A 27,707-nucleotide genomic window follows, 5' to 3' on the forward strand; every position below is an offset into this window, starting at 1 on the left:
TATATATTATCGCTCTCAAAATCTTGTATTTATAAGGTATTTGCCTCCATCTTTCAACATGTAGCTAGTACAATGCCTTGCCATTAATTAGGTCGTAAACCTTAAGGAATATAGTTTAGGGCGTGCGCACCAGGGCTTCTAGCCCAGCGGCAGAGGCAAGGTTCTTGCCTCTGCCACCTGGGTTCGAGCTCTAGTATGCACGCCTGTCATCCCCGCGGTGTCTTACATGTCTACTGGGCTTGCAGGGTGTTCAGTGGGTCAGGGAATTAGTTGTGGTGCGCGTAAGCTGGCCCGGACACCCCGAGTTACCAAAAAAAATAGTTTAGGACGTGCCCATAAAAATTGGTTGAAGTTGGATATATATATATATTCTATTTGCAGGTTTAATTTTTAGAATACCATTGTATTAATTCGCACATGCCAGTAATAATACTATATTAAAAAAAAAAACGTGAATAGAAAAATAAGAACAAGAAGTTTTTTGCGACTTTAATGTGGTAAAGAAGAAAAAATCGATGCAATGACCACATACACATATACAAGTCATTAGAAAAGAGATGAAAACAATAAATACGAGAGGTTTAGAGGAAGGAAGAATATGAAGATGAAAATTTTATGAATCTTTAAAATGGATGATTTATAGGCTCTTCCAGGGGAGGAGCCATACTCTATGGTCTCGTCTATCTAAGCTTCTTTTATACTTTAAACAAGTTTAGATAACTTATTTGATTCCAACTCTTTTTTATAAAAAAAAATCCAGGACTTTATGTAGATATCTTAGTATTTTATATTAATTTAATATATTTTATTAATTTTGATTATAATACAACCTAAAATATCATAGATAAAATTATACTTTAGCCTCTTCTTTTCATGAAATAACATGACTAATGAGCTATAAATACAACATAAATCCTTTAAACTTTAGATTAATAATATTTTTATTTTTAACATTTTCAGTATAGATACTTTTAGAGTTTATCTCTTTAAAATATAATTGTATTTTTTTCTCTCCAAAGTTACTTATTAAAACACATGAGAATCTTCATATTTATCAAATGGAATATTTTACAAGTATCAACTATCAACTACCTAAGTTTTTAATATCAGATCACTAGACATCTTAATTAGAAAAAATGAATTACATTACTTGAATTAAAAGATTAATTGAATATCCAACACATCAGTTTTATTTCTAAACATTGAAATTAAATTTATTACATGAAAGACAAACTTACTTGAAAATAATAATAAAAAAAAGATGGGTGTCTATTGCTTATTTGTGTATAAACATGTTTGGAAATGCATCGAAATAATATATTTTTTATTTTTTTATATCAACTTGTTAAAACAATTCCATAAAAAAATTAATTTAAAACTATTTTTTAATTAAAAAAAACATAGGTAAACCACAATATCAATTTATATATATATTAGAAAGAGGAACTTTAAATTCTTGTTCACTCAATGTAAAGACATCCATCCACGGAAAAGAAATAAAATTGAAAAAAAAGCCATTATAGCAAATGAATGAATTAAATAATCAATCACGTAAATTACTGCAATTAAATATTTGATGCTTGATTGTCAAGGAGAATTAAAAAAACTCCACCTAAATCTCCTCGAACTCAAACAGTGAAAAGGATCCCAACTGAAACTGTCTGTGACCCAGCAAATTCATCTCACCAACAGAACTGGTCTCTCTTTTAGCCACGTAACTTATAACGGGTTTGAAATGATATTTTTTAAAATTTTATTTTTTTATATTATAAATTATTTTATTACGTTAATATTAAAAATAATTTTTTAAAATTTTAAGAATATATTATTTTAATATATTTTAAAATAAAAATATATTTAAAAAAGCAACCACTACAAAACTATTTAAAACCTTCCTATAAATCGAACCCAGAATCTGAACTTATAATAACTGTGACGGTCTCTCACTTATACGAAAAGGGCAACAACAGTCATTCTCTCAGTTAAGCACCACCCCGCCGTTTATGATGTGTGATTTATGATTTATTAAAGTTTGTTTTAACCTTTGTACAATACGAAATGGGTTGGCGCGTGACTTACTTGGGGACCAAGTTCGAGATCACTGAACCATCTCTTTCACCTAGCCAACCAGAATTGCCGCGTGTCATAAATCTAACCATCTATTTTTCTAAATGCGGCGAGTGGTCTGGGATTTCCCATTTTAATCTCCCCCTGTGTAACTAACCATCCAAAAATGAAAAATGATGCTCGTAATGTTTTATTAATTATTTTCTAAATTTATCTTGAAAATAAAAATAAATACAAAAAATAAAAGAAAAATTCATAATTTAGCAAAATTAATAAGAATATTTTTTAAGATTTTTTTCTTTTAATTATATCTATTTTTTAAAAAAATGAACATAAAGAGTAACTAATAAAATTTCTAACCATGAAATCTCTCCCATCCAAACCATTTTTTATCCAAAAATTCAGCCAATTAAAAATCTTATTAAGATTTCATTTCGTAATTTCACTTTCACACTCTCTAAACCGACATATTAAAAAAAAAAAAAACTTGAAAAGCTAAAAGAACAAAATGAATAGGGCTGGGCTCTCTGTTTCTTAGGATATTCATATAAAACTGCGATTCCTAGGCCTTTTGACGTTTGACTACGAAACTCTCTCCAATATCTCCTCATTTCTCTCGTTCTCTCCCTGTTAATCCCTCTTTTGCCTACTCTCCTCCACACTCCCTCAGCAGCCCCCCTCCTCTCTATCTTTCTATCTACCCTTTTTGCCTGTACTCTCGAATTCTCACATCAGTTGTATATATATATATTTTTATGTTCTTAAAGCGTTTTTAATATTTCCTATTTCTAACGTTTTGTATGAAAATTTCCCATCTCTGATGTTTTCACCTAAAATCCAACCCCATAAGCCTTCATTCCATTGAAAAAATGAATCGATTTTCTACCAAGTACACAGAGCATAAAACTGTGACCAACAAGCTGGTGAAATGGGAGGACTCAAAAGCCACAAGAATAGTACGGATTTCAGTTACTGATGGCAATGCTACGGACTCGTCTGGTGATGAAAAGGAGGAATCGAAAAGGCATCATCCAAGAGTCAAAAAACATATAAACGAGATAAGAATAACAAGTTGTGGGAGCGACAGAACAGCAGAGGATGCAAAAAAATCTTCAAAAGTGGTAAGCCGGCAACAAGTTGTGAAAAAAATTTCAAGGGATCAGTGTTCTTATCCAGGGGGGAAAAGGTATCGTGGTGTGAGACAAAGGCCATGGGGGAGGTGGGCAGCAGAGATAAGAGACCCTTATAGGAGAACCCGGCTATGGTTAGGGACTTATGATACAGCAGAGGAGGCAGCCATGGTTTATGATCAGGCTGCTATTCGTATTAAAGGACCTGATGCACAGACCAATTTCACACAACCTCCGGTGAGCAAACAACATGCCCCAGATGTTGATATTAACGTTAACATTTCTGGGTATGAGTCTGGTAAAGAATCTCATAATAGTCTGTGTTCTCCAACTTCTGTGCTTAGATTTCAATCTACAGAGGAACCGGGGCCAGAGTCACAGGTTGCCGTACAGAGTGATTGTTGCTGGAGGATACAAACGCAAGAAGAGGTGGTTCAAGAAGAAATAATAAAGGTCGGTGAGGATGATGAGTGTTTGGTTACGGATCCTTTGTGTTTGAAAGAGTTTTGGGATTTTGAAAATCCTGCTCCGATTTTTTTTGAGGACTGTAGTGTTCCGGATACTGTTTTGAGAGAAGATTATGCTGATATCTCGGTACATTTGGATGGTGATTTCGGTTCCTGTTTATGGGATGTCGACAAGTACTTTGAGGCCTAACCACTCTCTATTTGGGTTTAAGGTTATAGCTATCTACCTACTGGTATGATGGTTCGGTAAATTCCGAGGGGAGTTTTGGATTCGTACCGACTTGTTTTGTTTTTCCATTTTAGCTGTAGTAGTTTTGTCTAAAAATTGTAAGTTTTAGCTTGCAATCTGCAAAAATATGTAGATTCTTTCCTCTTTATCATTTGTTTTTAAGATTCTGGATCTTAAATATTTATTTCCGGCAAGTGTTCATCAGCAAGGATTGCTGGCAGGATAGTGAACCGGGATTATGCTAGGGTGTTTAGATTTTGGCTGTCCAATGTCACTTTTCATCCCTTTGTTTTTGTATGCTTTTGTGTTATAACTCGGTCGTTTTTGTTTTTTTTTTTTTAAAAAAATTATTTTAAATTAAAATTTTTTTGGATGTTTTTAGATTATTAATATTAAAAATAATTTTAAAAAAATAAAAAAATATTATATATATATATATATATTTAAATAAAAAATATTAAAAAAAACTGCAAACCAACTTTTAAACATCCCTTTTAATATCATGGGTTCGGTGAGAGATATTTTTACTTGTTGGCATAAGAAAAGCCTACCAAGTGGCTAAAGTGGCTTCCATGTTCAACGGTTGGCCACTTTAGACACTTGAGAGCCATACGCTCCTGCGTTTTATTAGCCAGCAATGGACACTCTAAGGCACCGTTTGGGAACGCGGCTGCGGCCGCGTTCCCAAAAAATTTGAAAATTTTTTATTTTTTTTTTTTGCTAAAATTTAATATGGTTTGTACGTTTTGGATCGTTTTGATGTGCTGATGTCAAAAATGATTTTTAAAAAATAAAAAAACATCGTTGGCATACATTTTGGCACGAAAAGTTATTTGAAAAGCACCCGCAACCACACTGCCAAACACGCTCTAAGAATTCCTGACTATTATCCTGTGCTTTTCTTTTCCTAGAGTCCAGTGAAGAGGGTGACAAAAATATCCTGCATCAGTTGGAGATTGCTGGGGTCTGAGAATCAGATGTTGTATGTGACGTCTCCGGTAATAGAATCTTCAATGTTCATTGACTGATTGTTGACAATGCATTTATTTATTAGCAATTCTTCTGGGAAAAAAATGTGAACGCCCGGTCTAGGAATGCTGGGTACGTTTTTTTTGGGTATTGTTGGAACAATTATTTATTAAATTGTTTTTGGTTTTAAAATATATTAAAATAATAATTTTTTATATTTTAAAATTTATTTTTAACAAATCAAAATCATTCTATTTTAATTAATTGTTTTCAATCATGCTTTAAAATCTTTCAAGGCATGGATTTTGAACTCAAAAAGGGCAGAACCCTGTGTGGTGTCTGCCTCCACTGAAATTGCCACATTTGCCAAGTGGGATTCTTGGACTGGGTGCCGGAGCCTATAGTAAAGTAAGCCATTGGCTTTATAGAAGTTTGAAGACATGCCAACTCGCTTGATTTCAATTGCGATGACAACCCTGGGAGGTAATCTGGCATTGCAGGCTTTGCTTTTACTACTCTAATGAACGAAGGAGACCCACTTGCAAAGCCTGTAGCAACATCTACAGAAGATGTGCAAAAACCAGATTCAGACCCCCTTGCAATTTGCAATTCTGAATTTGGTCGCTCCGGAAAATCTTTTTACCCAAGTTTTAAACCTTGTCACGTACAGTGACAGTGACAGAACCAGGACAAGTTGCAGATTTACAGTGTTTGGTCTTCACAATTTTCACTAACAATGTTTTTTTTTTATGGCCAGTCAATTGTGTTGCCAACGCTTCTTGCGGCTGGCACATTGTACAGTGAGTGGTAGGCTAGCTATTTTAAAATTATTTTTTAAATATTTTTAAAAACTTCGTTTATAATTTTATACAAAATCTTTATTCACCTTAAACTGACTAGTGTTTTTTAGACATTATACACTTGTTAAATGTAAACAAATTGCATAAAAAAATGTTGATTGATTAAAAAAAAAAAGAAAGATGGATGGTATACCAAAGTAGCCCATAATTGAATTGTTAATAAATCTGCTTGATATTGTGGTAGCGTTTTCAATTTAAAATGATATTTATTTAGAAATATATTAAAATAATATTTTTTTTATTGATATCAATACATTAAAATAATTTAAAAATAAAAATAATAATTTTAAAAAATATAATTTATTTTCAAACAAGCTCGTATGATGCAGTCGAGTCTTGAACCTCCTCCCTCTTGTAAGTCCAGAAAATAAAAGAAAAGGAACTGCGAGTGGTGCGCCATTCTATACACCTTGATGTCATCAAATCTCGATTTGTATTTTTTTTCTTCTTTTTTGACGTCCACGTTCATCATAATTATTTGATCAGACGGCCAGAAACTCAAAGCTAAAATTGGCATACAACTCTTACATTCACATTCGGATACGTATTAAACTCTGATAGTAATTAATTAATTAATTAATTAGTTATATTTGTGTAGGATATACATCCACGGGGGGGCGCACATGCAAGTGAAGTAGCATAAACTATGACTCTTGTTTGAAGATTAGGTGTGACGAGACTTCGAGTAAACCTTATTATATTTCAGCTTTTCAATAACATATAATCGGTGAAGTTGAAAAGGAAGAGCTGTCTCAAAAGCTCACCAACATATGCAAAACGAGTCTAATTTAAGAATCTTTGATGCTTGAATTAGTTAATAAGATGCATGAGAAAAATATAATCTTAAAATAATGTGAGTTATATTATTAAGAAAATAATAAAATACAACTTGCGCTAGGAAGATAGCATTTTCCCAGAAATCCTGGCCCTTTTACCATCCAAGAAACCGTTGTTTTTATATCTTTTCGGTTATGCTTGTATTTCAAAATTAATTTTAATAAAATAAAAATAAAATTATTTTTTTATTTTAAATTAATATTTTTAAATCATTTTGATACAAAAAATATATTATTTTAATATATTTTTAAATAAAAATATTTTAAAAATACAACAACAATCACATATTCAAACACGTGCAGACTTTGTGCATCATTTGCAAGAGTCGTCCACCCCACAGGAGCTCATTCGGCCAGCGTGAGACCCACACCAACACTGCCTTGCTTTTTTCCAGCCCGTTCCAGACAATTTCAGCAGGTCGTTCTTGTATCCGAATAAATTTATATTTGTTTTTGTATAATTTATAATGTCATCTTGTGTGCAGATATTTGACTTTTATGTGTTGATGATATGTATGCAGGTGTTTGATTGCCAAGTGTAAAAGATTTTGGTGTGGGTTTGATTTTTTTTTTTTTTGCGTGCGTTTGGATTATGAATGTCTTTTATTTTTTTGGTTTTAGTGAATTTCTTTTTTAAAGAAAAAGTGGAGTATTTTCGCTTGCAGATATAAAAGATTGTGTGGATTTTTAATAAAGGGTTGACCCCTAAACAGGAGGTCTTGTCAATTGGATATCAAAGCTTTGTTATTTTTCTAAAAATATTTTTAATTTGCTTTTTTTGATTTCTATTTAACCTAATGATAGGATGATCCTTAAAAGATTCATGTTCTCCAAAATTTAGGGGAAATCATATGTTTTTAAAAGTTATATGTGCGTGTAATATTGTTTTTTTAATGTGAATTTGATCAATAAGTTGAAAGTTCTTTCTTTTATTTACTTTTTTTTTTATCATATAATAAAATGTTATTATACCAGTAAAGTTATTTTTAAGATGGCAACATTTGTTTTTAAAAACACACACATACACTCCATGTGATTTTTTTTCTTGTTCTTTTTATTTTTATTAATGTGTGGAAATTTTTGTTATAATTTCTCATGTATTAGAAAATTATTTTATTATTGCAAATGTACTTGGTTTGTGTCAATATAACCCGCTCATTGAGTATGAGCGGGTGTCTTTGTGTCTATTTTTAGGGTAATTAAATAAAATAAAACAAAACAAGATCTAAATTAACCCCAATTATTCACTTGAGTCCAACATTTATATTTTAAAATTTATATTAAAGCTTTGTTACTATGCTTAAATTCTAAATTACTATGATATGATTAGTACTAATTTAAACAAACTTTAATATGAGCGTATCTTTGTCATCAAATATAAGCATTAATACAATTTATTTTAAGTAGAATGTATAAAGTAATAAATATCATTTTTATAACATAATTAATATCTTACCTGTAACTATAAAAGACAATTAAGGTTATTAGTTATTGTAAAGTAAGTGATGACTTTAATTTATTTATTTTTTTACCTTTAATTTTTGAGATGTCCGCTATGACAGGGCTAATGATCTTGATGAGAATTGTCTCCTGTTTTATGCCAAGATTTGGTGATAGACAGGGCAAACCATGAGCAATCATGGTCTCCAGTCTGAATTCACCATTAATATAATTGGTTTAGCCTGTTTGTCTACACAAGTATTTTTACTATATAAATGGTATTTTGCATGAAAAAACACACAAAAAAATAATGCCTTCTCATTTGAAATACATATTTGCACAGTGTAGCCAAACAAAGCCTTAATCATGGAGAAGGAGGTGCTAAACCTGTACCGGTGAAGGTGTCCATCAAAGAATATGATTTTGAACTTTCGCAGGCGAGCACTAAAGTCCCAAACTTCAAGAATTTCTTTTCTTTTCTTTTTGTATTTTCTCATTTTCCTGGCACGCGCGCAGCTGCACCAAGAAAAAAACGTTTCAGACGCGTGTAATAAATCCAATCGATGAATGGGATATATTCTCATTGGTCATCATTTAGCGTTGGATACAGCCATCTATGTTCTTTAAAGAATTCAAATGGTTAGACAGAAAGGATCATTAACAAAAAGAAAGGGACGCAAAATAAAGATAAAAGTCGAAAATGAGAGGGAAAAAAAAATCACAGATACCGACAAACATCACAGAGAAGCTTGATTTTTTTATTTTTTTTGTAAATCAAATTCTTTTTTACTTGAAAATATATTAAAATAGTATTTTTTATATTTTAAATTAATTTTTGATATCAAATCTAAAAAAAAATTAATTGAAAATTAATTTTTTTTTAAGTACCTCTGTATTAAAGGGAAATTTTAGTGTCAAAACAAACTTTGAGGCTGCGGGGAAGAGAGAACTTCATGATTAATCATGAACTGAAAAGGTACCAAAACAGAATTAATGTAGCAGAAAAGAAAATCACCCACCCTATAATTAGCAGATATACCCCAACAGTTCCACTGACCGTACATTAATTTAATAATAATAAGTTAATAACACCCATCAATCTACTCTAATAAGTTGATTTGACGGCTAAGAGGTTTTAGTTTTCTAAGTTTGCTGGCATTCATAAGAAAAAAATATTTCTCTTAACATATTATATTAATGTGAAAAATGTGTGATTAAAATTGTTCATTAAATTCTTATTTTATTTTGGCTTCAGCAACAAAGATATCTTCGTGGCAATTGTGATATATTATGATTAAATTATTTTTTCATTAAATCTAAATTGATTAGAAATGTTAATATCGCAAATTGATGTGCTTTCTATCTCTATTTTTTTTCATTAAATCTTAACTGATAAAAGTATTCCAGTGTCTCTAATTTTTTGAAAGATAGAATTAGATGGAAGGTCATGATTTTAGCATGCTCCTTCGGCTGACACACCATGATATCCAATGAAAAATTTATATTATACTAGATAAGTTCTGAATTTGTTTTTTTAAAATTACTAATTTCGAGTGTTATAAATCTTAAAATCACGTAATATTTATATAACTATTAATTTTAAAATCTTAAAAAATTAGTTGAGATATATATAAATCAGTCCGAACACTCACGCTAAAAAAAATAATAATAATTTTGCACTGCCACAACATTTTCCTGGCTGATGGTCCGGAGGCCGTAGCCATATAATATGGTGTATATGTGCTTGATAACACAGATGCATGGCTTTGTCTCCATGTGCTGAAAGCAAGGCTGTGTGGGGTATAAACAGCCGAAGCCCTTTGCTTACAAACAAAACTCCTCTTTAAAGCAAACCCACACAAAAAGAAGAAAGGAAAGGAGCAGAATGATTTGTTTTGTTTTGATAAAATACCAAATGGAAACCTTAAGAAATAATTAAGAAGAGACCTACCTTCCAATTTCATTACGTTTAATGGTCTCAAGCTTTCTATTTCCACCACAAACCAACCATAGCTGGCCAAGTCTGGAAAGTTTTCAAGCGAACATTGCTGAGAAACCTTATAGAGTTGGGGGGGCTCCTCTTCGATGGAGTTAGGGGGGAACCTGCAGAATCTCGTTGAGAGAGCACGGGTTTTGCATGATCGGCTCAATGAAGAGATCGAGAAAATTAACAGCTCCTTCTGCAGATTCTGTTCAGAACATGGTCGCTATTGTAACATAGTGGAGACCCCATTTCAGGAGAAGGAAGGATTGATTTCCATCAAAGATTCATTGAAGAAAGTAGGGAACGCCCTTATGCTTTTACAGGCATGTTCATCATTCTAATATTCCCCTGCTTATTTCATGATAGCTAGCTCAGAATTAGCGTACGTGCTGGAAAATATCTTTCAGGTTTTATAAACTTGCTTGTTTATCATCATTAGTTTCTTTAGGATTTACTAGAATTTGAAATTTCAATCAGATGTTAGAGACACCATGCCTCGAATCAGCAAGTACTTTAATGAAAATTATCTGGTATATCGATTAATCTCCATGGTTATACACAGCATACCGGTCAGTACTCAAAAAAGCGTGGCATTCCTTGTATATTGTTGTTCGTAGCACATTACTTAAAGCTACAACATGCGTTCTTTTTGGAAATAAGTTAGGTAGACCAAGGTGCAGTCTAGCTACCAAAAAAACAGGTCTAGCACTTGATAAGCTTTTGCTTATTTCAGTGCACAAGAAAATATTCAAGATCCAACTACATCAAGGTACAGAGATTTAAGAACAAGGTGACGGCGGACAAGTCTATGTCATTTTCTCATTAAATTGCCAGGCTTAATTACCCTTTTCTCCTCCAATGTCATTATGCAGAGATTACGATCATGGCAGCCGATTGATAGGCAAGAGTCTCTTACACGTTTAGAAGAAAGCAGGTTAACTCTCATGGAAAAGATAGCACAGTATCAAGGAAGACCACTTGGTGTGGTGGAAGAACTGAACGCATGTTTTAGCAATGGAGAGACTGCTTTTCACAGGAAGTTGAGGGAGACAAAGAAGATCAAAGGTGATTCTGATATCCGAAATGAAAAGAGGAGGGAAAATCCTGGTTTTTGTTGGATTAGAATGCTATTCAACCCATGGAAGTGGAAAAGAGCTGCTGGGGTTACAGCAAAATTGATTTTGATTTCAGCTAGCATTTCATCTACAGCAAGATTCTGCCAGGGTGGGCTTTTTTCTTGCAGTTCACGAAGAAAAGTCCTTTCATTGCTGAAACCCATAGATCCAAGAACAAAAGAAAATAGCACAGCATTATCCCTCTCAAATAGTCCTCTAGATGTTTTTTATGGCAGGGGATGAATTCATTATTTGCTGAAAAGTTTTATATATATATATATATATATATATATATATATATTTAGTCTTTTTTCATTCTTTCCTTGTCCTGCTTGATGTTATCTAATCAGAATCAAACAGAAAGACAAACTTTGTGTCTTTGAATAGGGTTTTGCTATCAATTTCATGAATCACGTTGTTGCCTTGCCAGCGGCGGATCTACGGCATGCGCTGAAGGTACTATGACACCCTCAAGTTCCAAAATTTATATCAATACCCATATAGTATTAGGTTGGATTTTCATTACCTTACACCCCACAAATTTTTATTTTTCACCCTTAAAAGTAGACAAGCCCATTTTTATTAGCTTAAAAAAATATAATAGAAAATTCACTAACAAGAAATTTAAACCCAAAAAATTATTAAATGAAATAAAAATAAATCCATAACTATAAATTAAAAAAGTATATATTATGTCTTTTATTCCATCTCTATACCGATTTTTTTTTCATGATGACGACAATAGCCACAGATTGGTTTGTGCTTTGATTATTTTTTCTCTTGTACTAATAAATACAAAACCAAACAAGAATCGAGGTACTTCTCATTCTTCTCATTTTATGTTTGAAATTTTATATTTTGTAATTGTTTTTGTATTAGAGTTTTGATGGGTTTTTTATGAATTAAATAATTTTTTTTTTTATTTTTAAGGCTATAAGATGTGAAAGTAGTTAATTCACTTTTGTGATTTCTTTTTATATGTCTATGTTCTTTCATATAAAAATTTAAAATTACATTTTTAACCCTAGAAAAAAAGAATTGCATTTATGTTGACTTTGAATTTATTTATTTTTACTTATGTCTATATATCTTGGCCCCTCCGATTAAAGTTCCTAGTTTAGTATTTAGGGTTTTGATGGGTTTTTGTGAATTATATAAAATTGAATTTTTTTGGGACTTTAATTACTTCAATATTTAATAATACCAATTAGACAAGCAATTATCATGTATTCAATATTGTGTTACTTTTATTTTGATTAATCTATAAGATTAATTCTTGAACTAATAGTGTTAATATTTTTTAGGTATACTTTGTCTTGAATTAAGTTTCAAGAATAGAGATGCTAAAATAAAAGAAACTCTATAATTTTTTTAAAAAACCGAATGCCAAACTCTTAGACAACAATAAATTTATTATAGCTACTATTTCAAATATGATAACTCCTTCAAATCTTGATAACTCCTGAATTTGAGGAACTCAATGAATATCTTTTTAAAAATCAAAGAATTCAGCTTGAAGAAATGAATGTTACTTCTTTAGAATGTGATCCAAGATTCCATCCAATGACATGAGATATTCTTGTTAACCAAAGAATATAAATTCATCATGATTATCTCAAAACCAGTCCATTCCAACCTAAGTATTTATACTATTCTTTTTCAAAAGATGATAATCTCCCTCATCTATTTCAAGCTTCATGGTTAAGGCATTTGAAAGTTGACTAGAATACTTAAGTGTAGTAAATAGTATATTTTATCTACCTTGCTATCTTTTTTATAAGCCAACAAGAAGATCTTGTATACTTTTGTATCTAAAAGCTTTGTTAATTAAAGAAAGCTAAATGATGGGATTTATTGTCCTTTGTTGGGAAGGAAAATTCACCACATGAAATTGCAATGAAATATTATAAAAACTTAATGAATCAATCACAAGATATTCATAACTTGGTAAATAAGCAAGCATTACAAAATATTGAAAATAATTGCCTCCGCCTCAAGTCTATAATTGATACTATTTGACGATGAACATTCCAAGCATATACCTTTAAAGGTCACAATGAAAGCCATGATTCAAAAATTAAGGTAATTTTATTGAACTCTTGAAACTCCTAGGTAGGAAGTAATAATGATAAACTTGGTGGGCTAGAAAATGCTCCCCGTCAGAATACATCCCGATAATTATATTGAGCTTATTGAAAAGAAATTTTTTTTTTTTTTAATTTTATCTATATATCTTAGCCCTATCAAGGTAAAATTCATAGTTTATCCTTGTGTTGCACATTCCACTTTTATTACCTTATATATAAAAATATATGGGTTCTTTATTGTAGCTTTATTGTTATGAACAATAAAGCTTTTAATTTTTTTTTTAATTTAATCTATAAACAGTGAGACTATAAACTTTTTCATTTAGCTATAGGACATAAGACTCTTCTTGTATCAAATATTTTTTTATGAAGACCAAACAAGACAAGTTCATAAGATTAAAAAAACAAAAACAACCTATTTTTTTTTAATGTTAAACAAAAACAGAAGTATTTTTTTAAGTAAAAATAAAAAACCCTTTAAATAACAAAGAATTTTAAGGATTTGAAAATGTATTAAATAACAAAATAAAAATCTTTTAAGAAATCAAGACAGTCATATAGGTCTACCTATGTGCTTGACCCATAAAAGAGGCATGGCTCCTATGGTAGGTCTCTTTTATTTTTTTTAAAAAAATATCATAGGATGGACAACATATTGTTCATCCTCTTTGAAAAAAAACTATGCAGATAGCTCATCACCTACAACCTTAAATTCCAGCAATTACAGGGTTACAGGGAAATCAAGGCAAGTTTTTTTTTTTTGGCAAAAATATCATTTCTAAACCATTCTAACCCAAAATACATAGAAAAAAACCCCTAAAAAACCATGATAAAGAAACTTGTTTATAGCCTTAAATAAGTCAAAAGCCGGTCAAAAAATCCAAATTCAAATAATTTTTTGAGATCAAATCTAGCTTCCCGGCAATGAGAAGGACAAAGAACACTATATTGAAACTTTTCTCATCGAATGAAACCCGGGTATACCAAGATCAACCATTATGATAGTAAAAAATAATGTTAATCAATAATTTTATCTCTCTACTACTAGAATTCGACATGTTTTTTTTTTCTTCTCACAAATTAGAGACTGAAAAATAATAAAAATAAACTTCTAGATTAAAATTGAATTTTTGAAAGCTAAAGGGATAAAAAATGTATAAATTTGAAAGATGAAGTTCTAAAGTGAATTCTTTGCGACAATTTTAAAAAGGCCACCAATTTTCTTCGCTTGTTTCACTTTGGTACGGAATCTTTTATTCTTGCCATCCCGTAATAAACCAAAAGCAACACTGGCATTCAATTTGCTCACCTGTTTCACTTACTGAGGGAATTTCCAATTAGATGGGAGTTCAAATTGTTTTGGTAAATGCCTACGAGAGAGAGTGATTCTTTTAACAATTAAATATTAATTTTAGTATCAGTTTTTACATATTATGATTGGGTAAAAGACGTTGTTACCATTTATATCCAAATTAATACATTTACAAAAAAATATTTTTTATTGTCTGTCTTTTTTTAAGACCTGTTTGTTTGCTGAAAATTAAGTTTTTTTTTAAAAATAAATTCCTAGAAAGTGAATTATTTTTTTATGTTTGGTAGTGTAATGAAAAATAAGTAGGAAAACACTTTCCAGTGTTTGGTTATGTCATGAAAAATAAGCTGGAAAATAATTTATTAATATTTTATTTTTTCCAAGTTTATTAAAATAATGAGTAACAAATCTTACAAATTAAAAAGTTGAATGAGAATGAAATTGAAAAAAAATATATAATTTCTTAAATTATCTCAAATAAAATAAATAATAATTAAAATAATAGAGATCAAATCTAAAAAATAAAAAAAATGAAAGATGAAGAAATTAAAATAATAATAATTAACATTTCATAAATTATTTCAAATAAAATAAGTAACAATCAAAAGAATGAGGATCTAATTTGATAGATAAAAAATTTCAATAAAAAAATGATAAGGAAAAAACAAATAACAATTATAAAAATAAAGATCAAAGTTAATATAAAAATTAAATTTTAAAAGATGAAATTAAAAAATAAATATTCAAAATAAAATATATATAGCGATTAAAAGTTTGAGGACCAAATTTGATATAATCAGCAAATAATATGATATTTCTAAATTTTTCACAGCTTCTGGAAAGTGTTTTTCGCCCAAATTTTCTAGGAAAACACTTTTCTGAAAACCAAACTAATTTTTTTTTTAACTAATAAGTGTTTTTTGTTGATCAATTTTTTTTTTACAAACAAACATAAAAAATTTTAAAAAATAATTTTTTGAAAATTACTTTTGAAAAAGAAATATGTCCTAAATTCAAATCTAAAAATGGTCACGTGATAAAATAAGAAGAAAGTTGAACCCAGCTTGCAAGAGCATCCGAGGAATCCATTGACAGAGGAAGGAATTTATGTTCTTTTATGGGCTTAGATTCTTTCCATTAAGAAAGTTCTCCAGCCCAATTCCAAATACCAGGCAAAGATCCAGTCCTCTTGGAGCCGTTTAGGATTTTAATAAAAAAAATTTTTGAAGTGTTTTTAATTTTAAAATATATTAAAATATTTTTTTTATTTTTTTAAAATTTATTTTAATACAACCATATAAAACAATTTAATAATTAAAATAAAATTAATATTAAAAAAAATTAATTTTTTTTAAATACTTTTAAATCTAGTCGGATAGTCTATTTTTGCGGCTTATTAGCCTGAGCTTAAACCAGCCTTTTCATATTTATTCTGGTCTCTGCCGATCACAAGTCAGAGGACAGCAGCTCTCTCAAATTGTATGGCGCCCTTATTTCCACGCCACGAATCAATCGATTAGATCTTATTATTCATATCTTCATTACGAATCAAATTGATTCCCAGTGCAATTGCGATTTGGAAACCTCTAGAATACAAGATGAAAATATATAACAACCCGCCTGTTTTTCTGACAGCAACCAACAACTAACTCCCCTCTCTTCTCTTCCCTTTTCTTCAATCCAATTCAATTCCCTGGTTAAGATTCAGTCCATATAGGTGTGTAGTATCAATATCGAACTTGACTTGTTCAATCACCAAAATAATAATAGTAATAAAGGATTTTGTTTTAATGAATAACAGAAGAAAGAGAAGAGAAGAAACCGGAGGAAATGGCGGGATCATCAAGGCAGAGCTTGCCTTCATGGATAACTGCAGCAGCAGCAACAACAACCACAACAAGAGTTGATATTGAAGGAATCAACAAAGAAGGTGGTCCTAAAAATGAGGAATCAAAATCAGTTCCATCAGCCTCAGATTTTGATTTAGGTTTTGCTGAGAGAGCTTTCGCTGCCGCTGGTGCCGCTGTTCTTTCCGCCGTCATTGTTAACCCTCTCGATGTTGCCAAGGTAACGAACTCCCTTACATTTTTTACTTTAATTTCTCAATCGCCACTCGTTTTCTCCAACACACATACTCTCTCTCTCTTTTGTTTAATTAATTAAATCTGTTTTGTGAGTGATTATGCTTTAATTTAATTAATGATTTGTTTACTTGTTTTTCATAGACAAGGTTGCAGGCACAGGCAGCTGGAGTTCCTTACCAAGGTCTATGTGGAACGGCGAGTTTTGAATCAAATACGGTATTACCATATGCTAATTAACTTGAACATAATTAGATTTTTATTGTTTTTTTATTTTTTAAATTATGAGGAAGGAAAGGAAATTAGAGAGTGTTTGGTAAATAGCATATTGAACAGTGTTAATTTTGGTTCTATTCCAGATGTTTCCTTGTGTGAAAAGTTCATCGCATGCAGCTCCTGGCTCGCAACAATTGTGCGCTTCAGAATGTAATCGGTACAAGGGAGCATTGGATGTTTTCAATAAAGTGATTCGACAGGTTAGTGAGTTAATTAGAATTTGAAAGTGTAGTAATTGTTATTTTTAAAGTATTTTTTATTTGAAAATATATTAAAATGATATTTTTTAATTTTTTTAAAAATTATTTATAATATAAGAATATTAAAATATCTAAAAAAACATTAAAATTTTTTATAAAATAAAATAAAAAAAAAACAGAAAAAAATTAAAAATTAGAGAAATGCATTGTGTTCCAAACGGTGTATTCCAAACGGCCCCTTAAACTTGATAATGTTGCAAGTAATGGGCCCAACTTCTTTCTTAAATGATGTGCTTTGTTGGTATTCCAACTTCCAAGGAAAGATGACAGGGAATTCTTATTATGAATTCCATTGGACCTTGAAATAATATATTGGAAGAATTCTTTGGGTCTTTCAATATCAATTAGTTGATTGTTTTGCTCCTGTGATGGGTGTTTTTATGATGTAGTTCCATCTCAGAGAACCATGCATGCATCAAATTGCTGCATGGATTTTTGGTGTCAATATATAGTCTTAAACTTTACGATGTATTCATTTTTGTAATCTTAAACACATTAATGCATGCTGTTGATGCGTTAAAGAAGCAGAAAATTTAAGGGGTTTTTTTCCTTTTGGTATGGAAGAATTGTTGACATATAAAGGCAATGCAGAGTTTTGAGAATGGTTTTTAGTGTTTCAGGGCTGATAATTTTGTTAATTTTCTTTGCATTGTATGAACTTCGATATTTGGAAACAAAGTGTCTGCACCAAGCTAGGCTGGTGGGATGCTGCGATCTATTGTGCTAATATAGATGGGAGTTGGAAAGCAGAATGCATCAACAAATTTTTCTATATGAAATGACTTCTTAGTGCCATGGAAGTAGGGCAGCAATTGCTTTGTACTTATAGATTATTATGTCTTTGTGCTGCTAAGTTATTTGTCTTCTTTCTACTTTGGTGCATTTGTTATTTTTCTGGTTGAATTAGTGTTTGGCAAGAATGTACTTATTCAGAGGCTTCACAGGGGTGAATTTGTGCAGGAAGGTATTGGAAGGCTATGGAGAGGCACAAATGCAAGCTTAGCTTTGGCTGTCCCTACTGTAAGTCTCTAGATTAGAAGAGATTTCCTCCTCTCTTATTGTTTATGCCTTTTACAGAGCGTTGGGATAATGGATTGGAAGCTGATTTCGCACGAAGATATTGTTCACATCTTCTGGGTCATGTTATGCTGATGTGTTTGTGTTTTTTGTACTGTAAACCAGGTTGGAATCTACATGCCTTGTTACGACATTTTCCGGAATTCAATGGAAGAATTTACAATTCAGAATTGCCCAGCCTTGACACCTTATGTCCCGCTAGTTGCAGGGGCAGTTGCACGCTCAATATCTTGTATTACTTGTTATCCAGTGGAGCTGGCAAGGACCCGCATGCAGGTTGTTTGCTTGTTGGTTTTGTTTTTTAGCATCACATTTATTAAGGTGTCCATGGATTACTGACTTGATTAGTTTACTTGATCCTGATTGGTTACCTTATACCTCGATCCTTTGTTATGAAGATCATCACATATATTTGTAACTGCACATACTGTAAATATTCTAGTTGTGGGCATTTTATCCAATCCAATAAACTTGATGTCAGTAAAAACCCATTCAAGTATGTGTTAGTTTCTGATAGGAGTAAGATTGTGCAATGCATGTGTTAACCAGGTGAAATTAGGGAGTAATTATGTTGGAACAGATGATTACTAACTCTGTTGAGTGATTAAGTTGCTACTGAACAACGATCATAATCAGGAAGAATATTCAAACTGTTAATCCTAAGATAATGTTTCTTGCTCATTTTTGCTATCCTTAAACTGCATTCCTTTTGAGAATTTTGATATCTGTGATAAAGGCTTACCACCACATGCATTGAGATAGCTATATATTAAGGAGAATCCATTCTGCATTCTAATTACCTCTGACTAATAATAGGCATTTAAAGAAACACAAGCTGGTGTGAAGCCTTCAGGAGTGTGGAAGACATTAATTGAGGTCATCAATCCAGTTGGGGGAACAAACAACACTCAAAAGTGTAAGTTGATGTCCAAGTTTATAATGTGTTGATTTGGTCTCTCTCTGACTGACAGATTTGATTCTACTGATTGAGACTGTTAAATTGAGTCGTCAGTATAATAAATTAAAATGAATTGCTGTAGTTTTTTGTATTGCCTTTTCTACCAAGCACCAATAATGTAATGAACTTTAAGTACCAGTGCAAAGCTACCGCATCCTTTGGACTGGACTTGGAGCACAGCTTGCTCGTGATGTCCCCTTCTCTGCAATCTGCTGGGCAACCCTTGAGCCTGTGAGTTTTTATTATCTAGAAAAACATGATTTTTCAAATATATTTGGATCACACCTATTGAATGCGAAGCTGCTTTTCCTGCAGATCAGGAGACAAATTCTTGCCCTCTTAGGTGATGAAGCTGGTGCATCTCGTGTCCTTGGGGCAAACTTTTCTGCTGGCTTTGTTGCAGGAACCCTTGCAGCAGCTGCTACGTGTCCATTTGATGTCGCAAAGACCAGAAGGCAGATAGAGGTGAGTCTGTAAAATCAGCCTTTATTAACATGAATAAAAAAATTTCAGAAGGAAAAATGAATAAAACAAAGGTATGCTGTTGACAAACTGTATCAGTTATAATTGCATGAGAACTACCAATATCGAGATGGGTCTTGAAATTTTAGTTATACTTTTATATGTTATAATTATTTGAACCTAAATGCTTATGAATGAGGAAGGATTACAATTCTCTGTAGCGTTAGATACTCGATGACTTAGCATGCATCTAGAATTGAAGTTGTCACTGCATGATACTGTACATTAGTCTGATAGTCTTTGTACGAGATAAAGTACCTAAAGCTAATATTTGAGGTGAAAATTAGACAGCCACATGCATTTTCCCCCCTCATGCTTTCAAATTCCTTGAGCGTGCTGCTGATACTGTTATCACGGTTACTATTAGACTACCGTACTTTCAGTATTATTTCAGCAGGGATGTGAACACAGGTGCAGTTGCTGTGTTTTCATTTAATATTGCTGCTTTGAAATGATTATCCATGTTAAAATGATCACATGTCATAGCTGTTGTTATTGGAGTTGGCAATTGACATAATATTTTATCAACTTTGACGTAAAAACTTCTAGTCGATCACTAACATGCATTTTTTTTTTGTTTTGGCATAATGCTTGTGATGTTTGCAACTATAGAAGGATCCGACTAGGGCATTAAATATGACTACAACACGGACATTGCTGGAGATCTGGAGGTATGTTGTTTTGATGTTATTCTTCATTCACGAGGAAGTTGCTTTAGAACCAGGCGATTATCTCTATGCTTTGAGAGGGTCTATTGGTGATGTTAAGTTGATGCGCTGATACTCTCTTGCTACATGCCCATTCTAAAGATTCTCCGAGATGGGGCTTTTGTAATCTAACGATAGGCACCTACAGAGAGCATCATCTATAGGATAGGACCACATTATCCTGATTGATAGTCTGTAAGCTGCTGATCAAATTTGCTCTGGCTGTGGGGTGAATCTTAGGGTTTGATTTATCCCTTATCATTTGAAACCATGTCATGAAATTGTTGTGTGGTCACTTACAAGTTAACTGTGCTTTACAAACTTAAATGGGTGACCAACGCTGGGAAGTATTCTGTTAATGCCGGTCCTGCTAGGAAAGCATGCCTAACTGTGCACAGGTTTAATCCCCATCATTGACATCTTAGAGTTAGAAGGTCAATATTTTCACATTCTGTCTCTCCTTTTATCTTTAGAAATGTGCATTACTGATCACAGAGGAAGCAAAAGTTCACCACTCGAGCAGCCATATCAGTGCCATTTATGCTTCACATATTTCTGGTCAACCACTCAACATATTTCTTTGTGGAACAGGGATGGAGGAGTTAAGGGACTGTTTACAGGAGTTGGCCCCCGTGTTGCTCGTGCTGGCCCTTCTGTTGGAATAGTCGTTTCCTTTTACGAAGTTGTCAAATACACTTTACATCACAGATACCACCAGTTCACAAAATGAAAGGGGTAAACATCAGCATTGGTTCTGTACGTCAATTGAGAATGACTCCTACTGGCAAGAAACGTTGGCAAGTGTGATTGCATTATGAGACGTTGACTTGTCTTCAAAAAAAAAAGAGAGAGATTAGGAAAAGAGTCACTCAGCCCCGCATTCCATTGAAACTATCTCGTGAGCTTTGGCAAACAGGCAAGGATCTTAGTACTTCAAAAGCAACAGGATAGACATGGACAATAAGAAATCACCTTCTTGGGGCCTGGGAATTCCGGGATAGTTTTTTACTCGCACTGCAATTTTTTCCTGAAATGCAAATATGTCTTGCTTTATTTTGTTTTATTATAATCATTATTTTCTGTTATCCTTTTAACGCTTCAAGCCTGATTTGCAATTGTAAAAAAATGGAATATGAAATTGTGCAGAGTTATCGTGGTGTTTACTTACAATCAATGAAGACAATTTTATCTTAAAAAAAATTGAATTTTAGATAAAATTGTCTTCATTATGTTTATTCTAGAATTAAACACCCAAGTAATTAAAACACCACAAATCAGTAAATCACCAATTCTCCCCCCTAAAGAAGACATTTCACACCATAAATTTGTTACAGTTATTTACATTCAGTCCTCAACTGTGCTTTAAGTTTTATAACTACATTCTGCAAATGAGCAAAATTCAAAGCTAGTCACCTATCTGCAGTAGGGAAACAGAGAATACAAAGGTAAGAGATCTGAGAACAAACAAGATGACAAGCAACTCCCTCAACGTGGAAGTATTACAAGCTAGCAGAACATTGCAATCTATTTTGCAGAGACATTCATTAGAACTAATTTTTTACAGCCTGCAGTCTCATACATGCTCAAGAAAGGCATTCTACGTCAGATAAATGTCAACTCATTGAAGTAATTCTCACTGACAGGCAACACAACTACAACCTAGAATGCAAGCAATTCCACATGAATTTTTAACCTGGTAATTTAAATTGCCAATTTCGGATCCACTGTTCCTTTGGCACTGCCTTCTTCTGTTAGAAGATTGTTGGGATCCTGCAATAGAATGTAAAATCAGCAGCGTTGAGATGAGATGTAATCTGGGGAACGTCAGGACCAGTAGGAATATACCTCCATTCCCCATTTGATGTAATCTGGGGACTCGCAGGCTTTATATTCATCAACCAAACTCTCAATTATGTCCCGTGATTCATCGAATTCAGAAAGATCGTTGTCCTGAATAACATCTTGCATTAGATAATAAAAAAGCAGCCTACAAAGCTAGCACATCTTATGTAGAAGCATTCTACACTCTGGCAAGAAACAGTTTAGTGGAGATTGACAAAATCATGTTGCTCAACTGAAATGGAGCACCAAGAGCTATAAAAGCGTTTTCTGATCGAAAAGATGGATTCTATATTCAAGACTATTAGCTGAAGATAAAACAGCGTATAGCATTATCCATAAATTGACAACTGACCAGAAGCATGAGAGAAACATGAAGGCAACTTACAGCAAACATCGGAAATTTTCTGTAGTTGTCAAGAAATGCTTGCTTTTTTCTCAGCTTCTCATACTGGCTCAAACATTTGCTGAAGAGGTGGCGGATGCTAGTGTGGCTTGCTAGCATGAGACCACTTACCTACAAATGCAGCACGTTCATTTATTCTCTCAAAATTCGTATATCATTCCAATACTCTAAATATTACAAGGTTAACAAAAATGAATAACATGATCTCAAAAAAAAAATGTTCTTGGTAAGATTTTAAGGAAAAATAAACCAAAACAGAGAAAGTAAGGCATGAAATAAGTTCTAACCCTGTGGGCAGTTTGAACATATGGAGACTTTCTAGACAGAGCAACCTGCAAAAATAAAAGGGAAAAAGATAACATTAGCAGATACTATAACTGGTTTGAAGAAGCAAAAAAATAGATGAAATAAAGAGAGATTTTTATTCTTTGTTTATACAGAAAAAGACCTGAATACTTGCAGGACCCCACTCAATAAAGTTAACGAGCTTTCTTTCGCGAATCCTCTGCAAACTTTCATGGACCTGATAAAAGAGTTGGCAATCCAATACTGGTGAATTTACTAGTAAGAAAAATGAAAAAAAGATGCTCGCATTTATGAACCTTCTAAATACAAAATATCAACTCAAATAATAGCATCCTCTTCTTGTAATGATATGTAAAGTGCCATGTAACAAGCAGAAAGGGAGCCTGGTCAAAGCTACCAGAGAAAACAGGATCACCACACTGACTAGCCGATGGAAAGCTGTTTCAGGAAAATAGATATTTTCTATTTTTTATTATGATACTTTTTCTTGTCTTTTTTCTATTTGAAACAGAATATTTTTTCTAATTTCTTTTTTATTCAGCATTATTAGGGTTTTATATTTTTTTATATAAAGAGTTGTAACAATATTTTGACAAATAGATACCTGAATAAATAAAATGAAGTATTTTAAGAGAATCTTATACTTGTGGTCTTTGCGGGTTTTGACATGTAACAAATCTTTTTATCCTTTGCTTCAGCTTGTGTTAATAGGTATAAGAGTCCGATGATCCTAGGTGATTATTTTGTTTTGTTGTGTGTTGCAAATTCATAGCTAGAAAAGAGCACAACAATCATTGGTTGTTATTTTGCTTTGTTTTGTGTTTTAGAACAACTACGACTATAAGAATTACAAAACATAACGTGCTTGTATGGGCGAAGATGAGAAGGTTTCCCTAAAAAATTGTTTAAGAACTAGTGTTTTGTTTCTGTTTGCATTAGTTGATGTCTTTCCAAATCCTGGTGATGGAATCCACAATAAAGCAACTCATATAAAGGTGCTTTGTTAGATATCTACAATGAGATAGCCCACTCAAAGATGTTGCCCACTCAAAGATGTTGTGTTAAGGATCATGATGTGGTTGCCCACGCAAAGATATTAGGACCTTGATGGGATAGCCCACAAACAAAGAGATGTTATTGATGAAAGTTAGTTTTTAACAAGTTTCTTCCAACCTAGAAAGATTGATGCATGAGCTTTGTTTGAAAAATAGATATTTTTGTATTTTGTTTTTCTAATCTTTATTGGGATGCTTTTCTAGTTTTTTTTTTCTATTTGAATGAGATATTTTTTCTAGTTTATTTTTTTTATACTCAGTATTATTAGGATTTTCTAATTTTTTTTATATAAAAAATTGTAATAGTTTTTCAACAAATATAGATATGAATGAATAATTCTTATAAATTTTAATATATAACAAACCCCTTTATGATTTGGTCCTGCATCCATCACTGACGTGCAGCAACGCTGACTTAGCGAAAAGCCAACATACTGAAACTGAAGTATTACATAATAAAGCCAATTTATGAGTTCACTATGGAGAAAAAAGGCGTTCAGAAGCTAAGGGTTGACTTTCCAAATATGTTGCCCTTGTGAAATACTAAAAGGACTAAACAAGTTCAGCCATCTTTTCAAGCAGCCTTCCATGGTAAGATACTTCTAACAGGTTCATAAACTCTGAGATTATTACCTGAGTAGGGTCCACTTCTCCCTGAATAATATTCAATATTGAAATGTACTTTGCTTGACTAGCTTCTTTTGTTCGTGCATAAGAGGAAACCATGATATTCTTGGTCTGCAAAAAAAGGACAGGGTCAGATGAATACCTATCTGCACTTTGGTTAAACAATAATGAATGAAATTTCTCACCTGCAACAGTCTCCTCATAACATCCAGTACAGTAGTTTTACGAATCACATTAGCCTGCCATGAGATTATTTGCATCAGAGCATCAGCAAAATACCTCCTTTAAGAGCATGAGCATGCCCAGATTAAACATTTAAAGAAATGAGAAACCAATAAAATCTATTTTGATGGAGCCACTAATTATTGTTTCTGAAATAATCCAGCTATGTCTCCCCCAAATTCCATAAAATTATTGATGAGATTCCAAATATTGATTAACTGAGACTTTCAACTATAAAACTATTAATGAAACAAAAGATTACCATCGGAAAAATTAAATTGAATCAAGTTCGAATCTGACCTGGCGCTCCACTGTGAGTGGTGTATATCCAGTCATAAGAAAATGACATCTTGGTGTTGGAATTAACGATGCAAGAAGACCAACCAAGTCATTGTTCATATATCCTGGATACCGCAGAGTAGTCGTGCTAGCAGACATTACAGTAGATACCAAAGAGTTTGTTTGAGCAAATGTGGGATTTGACAGATGTAGGCGCTCAACAGCAATTCTATTCAGTGCAGTATTGTCCAGAACGACAACACAATCCGCATTTAGAGTCAGTCTCTTCAGTGTTAAAAGTGAGTTATAGGGTTGAACTACCACATCACTTGTCTCCATCTGGTTAGGAAATACACTGTATGTCTGTACCAACTTTTTGCTATAGCGATCATTTAGAGTCTCTAGCAGATACGAGCCCATACCTTCATTATACAATGCACCACTCAAGAAGTAAGAAAACACTAATGTAAAAAAACTTATTCGATTTCCAACATATATTAGCCACAATTAAATTCATACAATGTGCAGACATTTGTATTAAGTTGATACTGGCCACAGCATTATCAAGCTAAGATGCACAAATTATGTATCACAAACCAAGAGCTGTCTGATTTTGAACCAAACTAAGCATAGTGGAACAATGTTCGTTCAAGTGTTCAAATCTGGACCATTTGTCAGATTCTAACACAAAATGTTGGTAATATTGTCTGTACAAGAGTACTGCAAAATTGCATCGCAACTTCAGAACTTTAAAGACAAGAAAAGGCAATGACAAGTGAAGCAACCTGAGCCTGTTCCTCCAGCAATTGAATGACACAGAACAAAACCCTCAAGACTATCACTTCCATCTGCCTCTCTATCAATCATGTCCACTATATCCTCTTCAACGCCCTTTCCCTGATCAGAAATATATAAATAAACATGAATCACACAAATTCAGTTGATGACAATAAGAACCTAACTGCAAAACTTTCGAAAAGGCAAGAACTCTTTTACCTTGGATACCCAAAATAAAATCATTCGTCACACAGCACAGACAAGCAACAAACCTGATGATATCCACTGGCCCAGTTATTTCCTGCACCACCACCATGATCTGAAACAAAGATGTTCTCATGATTGTAAAGATTACGATATTCACTGTTTTGAATTCCATTGATGACCCTGGGCTCCAAATCAATTAGTAAAGCTCGTGGTATGTAGTGCTGATCATCCGCTTGGTAGAAAAACACATCTTTCCTATCACCTCCCTGAATCACACCAAATTCGACAAAATATACGTTAATTGAGTTCCAAATATTTCATAAAAAAATATTTTTTATTTATTTTGAATTTCCGAATTAATAGCTGAAAGGTAAAATAATAATAATAATAATAATAATAATAATAATAATAATAATAATAAAGTATACAGTTAAATTCCAAAACTTTGTTTAGGATAATAGATACAATTCATTTTTCAACAACCAAACATAAAAGAAAGTGAGAATCGAAGACCTACCTGAGTTGCGAAATCTTCGAGGATGCCATCTTTGCTGATGCCGTGTTCGAGGCAAAGCTGTTTCCAGAACTCCATGCCGATCTGGTTCCCGCATTGTCCTACTTGCAGCGTGATTATCTCTCTCGGCATTTTTGTTCCGTTTGCCCTTTTCTTTTCTAGGGAAAACTAGGGTTTTGGGATCGACGGAGAGAGGGATGAAAATGTCAGTGGTGAATCTGGCGCGGAGAGGATTTTAAAAGGAGAGGGAAAAGGAGGGAATCTCCGAAATTTTGGATTTACGTGCGTGCGCGCTTGCTTAAATAAATGCTTTTAAATGGCAGGTGTTTAGGATGGGAAAAAAATAATTTTTCTCATCATTAGAATTATTTTTTATTTTACTTAGTTTCTGGTATATCTCTCGTGTGTGTGACACTGTGTGTATATATTAGTTATCAAATATATTTTAAAATAATTAAACTTAATTAATTTAATCTTAACAACTAAGTTAATAAAATCTATTAATTACTAAGAATAACTATCATTAATTATAATTTTAAATCAAGATTTTAAAGTTCTCCCACATGATTTTAAATTATATATAAAAAATATGAGTAATTGGTGTTGTATAATAGGTGTTAGGTACTTTCAAGATTTGAACCTATATTTAGTGTAAATAAGTCTCAACTTGAAAAATCATATTAATTATGTTGTTTTTAATTAGGTTTTTGAAAGTTTAAACTCATGATAAATAAGTATAGTTTTTAAACCCGATCTGGTCCAAGACCCGAGTTCTGGGTTTTGATCGGATTGTCCAGATCAATTTTTTTTTTTTAAATCAAAACGACATTGTTTTAGTAAAAAAAAAAATCAACGGGTTGCAACTTGATTTTTGACCGGGTCTTGCCGGGTTAACCCGAGTGTTTTCTTTTTCTATTTTTTCTTAAACCCGACCCGGTTTCAGCCTCGGGTCGGTCGAGTCCTGAATCGACCTGCCGGGCTGGATTTCAAAACTATACAAATAAGACATATAAGTAATTTTAAGATTTTATCAATATTGTGTTTTTTTCTATCATTAACACATATCTTGTTTATATATAGCTTCATTGTATGTTTTAG

General features: G+C 32.4%; 4 protein-coding genes across 7 annotated transcripts; 3 read left to right on the top strand and 1 right to left on the bottom strand.

Moving 5' to 3' along the window:
- The first annotated feature begins 2,613 nt into the window (after positions 1–2,613).
- On the top strand, positions 2,614–4,041 carry LOC133691793 (ethylene-responsive transcription factor CRF5-like). Its single transcript, XM_062112386.1, is given in 2 exon segments — positions 2,614–2,916; positions 2,918–4,041. Coding segments are annotated over 2 exon segments (966 nt in total). The 5' UTR covers positions 2,614–2,887; the 3' UTR covers positions 3,855–4,041.
- A 5,802-nt stretch (positions 4,042–9,843) lies between these two features.
- Positions 9,844–11,359, top strand: LOC133691562 (uncharacterized). Of its 2 annotated transcripts, XM_062112114.1 has the most exons (3): positions 9,844–10,305; positions 10,716–10,751; positions 10,855–11,359. In XM_062112114.1, exons 1-3 carry the CDS (start codon positions 10,084–10,086, stop codon positions 11,338–11,340), a joined length of 744 nt encoding a protein of 247 aa, XP_061968098.1. In that variant the 5' UTR covers positions 9,844–10,083; the 3' UTR covers positions 11,341–11,359. The 2 variants fall into 2 exon arrangements, with proteins under 2 accessions (XP_061968098.1, XP_061968099.1); XM_062112115.1 differs by lacking the exon at positions 10,716–10,751 and having other exon boundaries at positions 9,847–10,305.
- Positions 11,360–15,918: 4,559 nt separating this feature from the next.
- Positions 15,919–21,524, top strand: LOC133692411 (mitochondrial carrier protein MTM1-like). 2 transcript variants are annotated; one of them, XM_062113325.1, is made up of 11 exons: positions 15,919–16,213; positions 16,298–16,563; positions 16,722–16,796; positions 16,937–17,053; positions 18,074–18,133; positions 18,296–18,466; positions 19,007–19,106; positions 19,282–19,379; positions 19,464–19,613; positions 20,283–20,341; positions 20,969–21,524. In XM_062113325.1, exons 2-11 carry the CDS (start codon positions 16,327–16,329, stop codon positions 21,105–21,107), a joined length of 1,206 nt encoding a protein of 401 aa, XP_061969309.1. In that variant the 5' UTR covers positions 15,919–16,213; positions 16,298–16,326; the 3' UTR covers positions 21,108–21,524. The 2 variants fall into 2 exon arrangements, with proteins under 2 accessions (XP_061969309.1, XP_061969310.1); XM_062113326.1 differs by having other exon boundaries at positions 19,288–19,379.
- Positions 21,525–21,655: 131 nt separating this feature from the next.
- LOC133692410 (tubulin gamma-1 chain) lies at positions 21,656–27,023 on the bottom strand. 2 transcript variants are annotated; one of them, XM_062113324.1, is made up of 12 exons: positions 26,613–27,023; positions 26,161–26,361; positions 25,897–26,008; positions 25,133–25,533; positions 24,796–24,849; positions 24,617–24,721; positions 23,071–23,145; positions 22,910–22,954; positions 22,605–22,733; positions 22,223–22,327; positions 22,071–22,147; positions 21,656–21,794 (listed from the first exon to the last, which is right to left on the bottom strand). In XM_062113324.1, the coding sequence occupies exons 1-11, from the start codon at positions 26,739–26,741 to the stop codon at positions 22,079–22,081; spliced, it is 1,425 nt and encodes a 474-aa protein (XP_061969308.1). In that variant the 5' UTR covers positions 26,742–27,023; the 3' UTR covers positions 21,656–21,794; positions 22,071–22,078. The 2 variants fall into 2 exon arrangements, with proteins under 2 accessions (XP_061969308.1, XP_061969307.1); XM_062113323.1 differs by having other exon boundaries at positions 21,656–22,147; positions 26,613–27,020.
- Between the last annotated feature and the right edge of the window lie 684 nt (positions 27,024–27,707).

This window comes from Populus nigra, chromosome 4 (genome assembly GCF_951802175.1).
Source record: "Populus nigra chromosome 4, ddPopNigr1.1, whole genome shotgun sequence".
NCBI lineage: Eukaryota > Viridiplantae > Streptophyta > Magnoliopsida > Malpighiales > Salicaceae > Populus > Populus nigra.

Excerpts from the sequence above, each read along its gene's own strand:
- LOC133692411 (XM_062113325.1), top strand. The coding sequence starts at position 16,327 with ATGGCGGGATCATCAAGGCAGAGCTTGCCTTCATGGATAACTGCAGCA. Across the intron at positions 16,564-16,721 it reads ACCCTCTCGATGTTGCCAAG|ACAAGGTTGCAGGCACAGGC; the intron begins GTAACGAACTCC and ends TGTTTTTCATAG. Across the intron at positions 16,797-16,936 it reads CGAGTTTTGAATCAAATACG|ATGTTTCCTTGTGTGAAAAG; the intron begins GTATTACCATAT and ends GTTCTATTCCAG.
- LOC133692410 (XM_062113324.1), bottom strand. The coding sequence starts at position 26,741 with ATGCCGAGAGAGATAATCACGCTGCAAGTAGGACAATGCGGGAACCAG. Across the intron at positions 24,850-25,132 it reads CACTCACAGTGGAGCGCCAG|GCTAATGTGATTCGTAAAAC; the intron begins GTCAGATTCGAA and ends ATCTCATGGCAG. Across the intron at positions 24,722-24,795 it reads TTATGAGGAGACTGTTGCAG|ACCAAGAATATCATGGTTTC; the intron begins GTGAGAAATTTC and ends CTTTTTTTGCAG.
- LOC133691562 (XM_062112114.1), top strand. The coding sequence starts at position 10,084 with ATGGAGTTAGGGGGGAACCTGCAGAATCTCGTTGAGAGAGCACGGGTT. Across the intron at positions 10,306-10,715 it reads ACGCCCTTATGCTTTTACAG|TGCACAAGAAAATATTCAAG; the intron begins GCATGTTCATCA and ends TGCTTATTTCAG. Across the intron at positions 10,752-10,854 it reads CAAGATCCAACTACATCAAG|AGATTACGATCATGGCAGCC; the intron begins GTACAGAGATTT and ends GTCATTATGCAG.